The sequence below is a fragment of the Nansenia antarctica genome (assembly GCF_963989245.1).
Source record: "Nansenia antarctica genome assembly, chromosome: 20".
Classification (NCBI taxonomy): Eukaryota; Metazoa; Chordata; class Actinopteri; order Argentiniformes; family Microstomatidae; genus Nansenia; species Nansenia antarctica.
Genome location: NC_137693.1, coordinates 7,475,688 through 7,481,390, shown reverse-complemented (window position 1 = coordinate 7,481,390; position 5,703 = coordinate 7,475,688). Strand labels below are relative to the sequence as shown.

The 5,703-nt window shown below is 46.2% G+C and overlaps 1 protein-coding gene across 1 annotated transcript; it reads left to right on the top strand.

Annotated features, from left to right (window-relative positions):
- Positions 1 to 319: 319 nt before the first annotated feature.
- Positions 320 to 1,763, top strand: LOC308174318 (kelch domain-containing protein 10-like; the record flags this gene model as incomplete). The annotated part of the gene is made up of 3 exons (XM_080549397.1): positions 320 to 331; positions 505 to 866; positions 1,121 to 1,763. 3 exons carry the CDS (start codon positions 320 to 322, stop codon positions 1,761 to 1,763), a joined length of 1,017 nt encoding a protein of 338 aa, XP_080405523.1.
- Between the last annotated feature and the right edge of the window lie 3,940 nt (positions 1,764 to 5,703).

The window sequence follows — 5,703 nt, the reverse complement described above, 5'->3', positions numbered from 1 at the left end:
ACCCCCAGACCCCCCGAAAAATAAGTGGCCCCCCCACATTCAAAAAGCTGCTGACGCCCATGTATGGACCTGTACTGTATTAATGACAATAAAGACCATTCATTCATTCATTCAACTCCATCATCAAGTTTGCTGATGACACCACTGTGGTTGGTCTGATCACTAACAACGATGAGACAGGGAAGAGGTAAGAGAAAATAACCTCTCCTTCAACATCAGCAAAACTAAGGAGCTGACCGTGGACTTCAGGAAGGGGGGGGGGGGGGGGGGGCGCTGGACTTCAGGAAGGGGGGGGGGGCGCTCTCTGATTGGTCCGTAGATGCACAGCCCGGTGTGCATTTTTCGAATGTTTTCGAGTGTTCATATTTGTCATGTGTTAGTAGGATTCTGTCTAGATTTTATGTAACTTTTTTTTTTTCTTCGGTTGACTTGGATCTGGGGAAACGATGGAGGACCAGCTGAATATATTCGAGAAGCTGTCAGAGAGGCCTCCTCTCCGAGTAGCAGGTCATCAACCTGTACGTGTTCGGAGGGTACATAAACAACCCCGACTACGACGAGTTCAGGGAGCTGTGGAGGTACCACTTCGCCACGAGCACCTGGCAACAGATCCGCACAGAGGGCTCCATGCCCATGGAGCTGGCCTCCATGTCAGCCGCCGTTCTGCACGGCAACAACCTGTTCGTATTCGGAGGCAGCGGGATCCCGTTCGGGGAGAACAACGGGAACAACGTCCACGTCTGCAACGTCAAGTACAAGCGGTGGTCGCTGCTCAACTGCCGAGGGAAGAAGCCCAACAGAATATACGGACAGGGCATGGCCATCATTAACGGCTTCCTGTATGTGTTTGGAGGAACCACAGCAGGGTACATCTTGAATGAATGAATGGTCTTTATTGTCATTGATATAGTACAGGTACCAAACAACGACATTTGGGAGGGGGGGCTCCCCTGGTGCTAGGAAAGAAAAAAAAAGAAGAAGGGAAAGGAGCTGGTTTACATAAATAAAGGCTATGTACACTATCCACTATACTATAGTATACTGTACAAATAAAACACTGTGCTGTACTCTATGCTATGCTATACCTATTCTAACATTTCCTATTCTCTGCAACCTTCAGCACAGACCTGCACAGGCTGGACCTGACCACCAGGGAGTGGATCCACCTCAAGCCCAACAACCCCCTGGACGACCTGCCGGGGCAACGGTACAGGCATGAGATAGCACACGACGGACAGAGGATCTACATCCTGGGAGGGGGGACCTCCTGGACGTCCTTCCCTCTGGACAAGATTCACGCCTACAATCTGGAGACCAACTCGTGGGAAGAGATCGCCACCAAGCCTGATGATGAAATAGGGTACCCGGCTCCTAGGAGAGGTCACAGCTGTGTGCAGTTAAGAAACGACGTGTTCCTGTGCGGCGGGTACAACCGCGGGGGGCTGATCCTGGCGGACCTGTGGAAGATGAACCTGCAGACGTTCCAGTGGACCAAACTGCCGGCGGTGATGCCGGAGCCCGCCTACTCCCACTGTGCTGCCGTCACCCCGGCTGGCTGCATGTACATCCACGGTGGCGTGGTGAACATCCAGGAGAACAAGCGGACTGGCTCCCTGTTTAAGATCTGGCTGGCCGTGCCCAGCCTGCTGGAGCTGTGCTGGGAGCGGCTGCTGAAGGCCTCACACCCCCACCTGGCCCAGCTCTCCACCATGCAGCTGCTCAACCTCGGCCTCACACAGGAACTCATAGAGCGCTTGAAATAGGGGAACGGACGGACGGACAGGGAGGGAGGGAGGGACGGACAGACAGAGAGACGGACGGGATGGGAGGAGAGGAGAGGTTGGAGGGAGAGCAAAGGATTTCTTTTGAAGAACAGAAGTGTTCTTCTGCCTACGTAGCCCCGCCTTAAAACCAAAAACAATGGGATGCCTTTTTTCCCCCTTTTGTGTTTGTGTTTGTGTTTGCACTTCTGATGATGATGATGATATTTTTAAAGAAAAAAAAACAAGTGGAATGTTTCATGCCCCCCCCCCCCCCCCTTAAACAAAGCGTGCCCCCATCCCTAGCCCCCCACGGACCCTGAAAAAAAAAAAAACTTTCACCTTTTCAGAATCGACGACGACGGCACTCTCACTCGTTTTATTGGCCTTCATGACCTTATTAAGCAGGACTGTAACGATATCGCTCTCAGCAGACCAGAGTTCCCCGTAACTCGTCGGAGTTATCCATCAGGGGAACGAACGGCGTGGATCACCGCCGCGCCTCTCCACGTACGCTGTAATCACCCAGATAGATTGGCGTTTAACAATGTTTTCCAGTGGTAATTAGAGAGAATCTCTTTTCTTTTTTCCCCCCACACACACACATCCGTATTCTTGAGCACGGCGCTAACAACGCTCGAGGGTTTGATTCCCCGCTGGGACTGTATATACTGAAGGATTTATGCACTCACTGCAATGTAAGTCGCTTTGGGTAAAAGCGTCAGTCTTTGAATGCAGAAACAGTGCTAGGCCTATCCCTGTCAAGCCCGCGGTGACGTGAATAAGTTTGACACGGTGTCTATGGCTGCGTTCGTAAATTCGCTCCGAGAGCGCCTGAGCGCACACTGGGTCCAACGTCATAACGGGACTAAGACATTTGATTGGATAAGAGGCATTCCACGAGTGCTGATCAGATTCCAGAGCGAAAGTACGAACACAGCCATTTGTTTCAGTGCGCGAGAGCTTCATGCAACCCGCGCGCTTTCTGTTTAAAGATAACTGACAACGTTCACCGCCGTTATCGTAAGTGGGAGTTATGTTTTGTACACATAAATAAATAAGGAGCTACTTTATTAAACGCCTGATATGTCAAGCTCACATAATATGGTTTCAATTTCAATACATTTGAGTAAGTCAGCTTGTCAAGTTTGAAACCTAGTTAACTGTAGCTAGCTAGCTAGCTGTGTCAACCGCGAATAACTCGACGTCCCCTTCGTAGGATGGCGATATTACCCCTTTACCTCTGGTGGTTACTCGCTGGGTTTTGGCCCCTTATGGGGGACCAGGTCTTGAACTCATCTCCGGGTTTGTCGATGGGAGATTCTCCGTCAGCCGGCGAGCAGCGGGACTACATTGCTGAGGAGCAGATGGAGTTGGAAAAGGATTTAGACAGAATGATTGAAGACGTGGAAATGATGTCAGGTAACGGTGACATACATTCTGAGTTCTGTGTGCAGAATGTGTGATGATGTCCCTAGGAAAACACTAGCAAAGTAGGCCTATTTTTGCACCTATTATAGCAAGTAGTCATTTCTCCATCTTATATAAAATCCCCTGTTGAAAACGGTGGTGTGTGAAGTGGCCCTATGTTATGATTGAATGTATAAAGATTCTATTTTTCAGGTCATACCAAACTTTGACTGTACACACTGATAACCCACCCGCCTCTTGCCTGTCTCCCTGTCTGTCTATAGAGCAGTTGACCAGGATGGAATATGACCTCGTGAGATTCATTCTCCTACAGCAATGTAGGAGAATGAATCTCTACACTGCAAGGCTGCGATCTCTGGCTCCCCTGGGGAACAAGGGCAGGAGAAGGAGATCAAGGAGTGTCCCGAGCCTGTAGATCCCACCTCAACCCCTCTGACTTAGACATCATTTTTCCTGTTAAGGAATTTACAGTACTTTCTCAATTACTGTTACTGTTTGAATCTATGAAAGGCAGTTGTGTGAAGCTGCTGTGTAAAGTGGAGACAGGGTCCTATTTGGCAGGTCTGAGCTAAGCGATACATGTTTTGGGGGGTGTTGTATGCAGGTAATGGACTGATAGTGTCCCACAACTGATCGGTTCTCAAAGTAGGCCTACTTTTTGTGTTTGTTATTGTTTCAAGTTCTACCTGTGGTTTGGCCATATTCTGAGGAAAGGTGCATGTTTATTTATTTGAAGTAGTAAATGCTACATTTGTATGTGTTGTCATGAGACATCGTGTGTGTGCATTTCTCTCCTAGACGTTATTTTTTCCAGTTGGTACAGACGAGGTCGACAGGAATCAATCTGGCATGTTTTATGATTGTTCAAAGCAGGGGGGAGGCAGTCGGATCACCCTCATGCCAATCTTGATTCAGGTCATTAGCGGTTTATCTTTTATCATTCAAAAAACGTTCGGGTTGAAATGTCAGAGGTTTTAATTGTATGTTAGCTTATCGGTGTGGAGAGCAGACACATGCTAGTTATGCTCTTTAAAAAGCACTTCAGTTGAATCTAATTCTGCATCACACTCCTCATGTACGTTACACTAATAAACTTTGTTAGACGTACACGCTGGTGTCTCTCCATCCTGTCAAACAAAGACCAGAGAGGTGAGCAACACACCTTTCAGAACAGTTATCAGTCACTTTATTTCTTCTCCGTGTGCTTGCAGTAGTCATTTGTAAAAACCAAATCATCCATCACAGGTTCTAGGCCCTGGACAATCTAGACAATTTGATGGCAGCTACTAGATTGTAAACATAAGTTCAATATTGAAATACAACTGTGAACATTTCAAACCTGCAAACTGCGACACTTTAAATGAATGTGCAACAATACTATGTGCAATATGACAATCCTACACAGCAAAAATGGCAGTGTTAAAATTACAGTGTTAGCACTTTTCAGTGTAAAGTGTTATGATTTCAGTGTTCCTTCAAGCATGTTAACACCACTTGTTGTTAATACCCTATTGAGCACAGAGTTGGATTATGGTGTTGATCATAATTAACACTGAACACCACATCCGGGACATTTACGTGCTGTGCGTGAGGTGAGCGCTAATTGTCTCGATCTCCGCCATCTTTCTCTCTCTTGACTTGATGCAGCGAGGTGAGGTACTCAACATCGCGTCGCTCGACATTACCTTTATCAAGGTAAATTTCATCGACATGTATGTTATCATTTTTGTTAATTCGTTATATTATATATGCTTGTGTCGAAAACAGTGTATTTGTGTGGTATGAAACTTAGTTTGAGAAAGTTTAGCAAGCGTGGGGGGGCACTAGGCTAGCTAACGTTATCAACCATAAATTCAAATGACAGTGGAAAAGAATGACTCCAAATATTGACACTTTTGTGTGCATATTTATAGGCTCAAATGTAATATTTGAAAATGTGCATATTCGTTTGTGTAAGTTAACGTTACGCTAGCCTGCTAATGATATGGTCCATGCACCTGCTGGCTTTGCTAGCTATCATTAACCATAGCTGGCTGTCGAAATATGTATTATTTGATTTATTCGTTTATTGTAATTGTATTTATTTTGTATACATTTAAGTAGCACTAACTGTTATTTCCTTTCTAATGGTACATTCTGGTCGGCCATCAAGTAACCATCCACAAACCAGGTATGTTTGGCCATCTGCTAGCTTAACGTTACCTAAGAATGGTTGTATTGCTGCGCACTGAATTTCATCGACATGTATGTTATCATTTTTGTTAATTCGTTATATTATATATGCTTTTGTCGAAAACAGTGTATTTGTGTGGTATGAAACTTAGTTTGAGAAAGTTTAGCAAGCGTGGGGGGCTTTAGCTTGTTAGAGTTGACGCTGCCATGCCAAATTGTTTCACGGTGATGGAATCGGAATCCTCTTGCGCTGGGAAACTTTGGCTAACGTTAGCTAGTTTACTATCAAGGTAACGATAGCTGGGTAGCTTGCCGCCACTGCGATGAGGAACAGTGATAT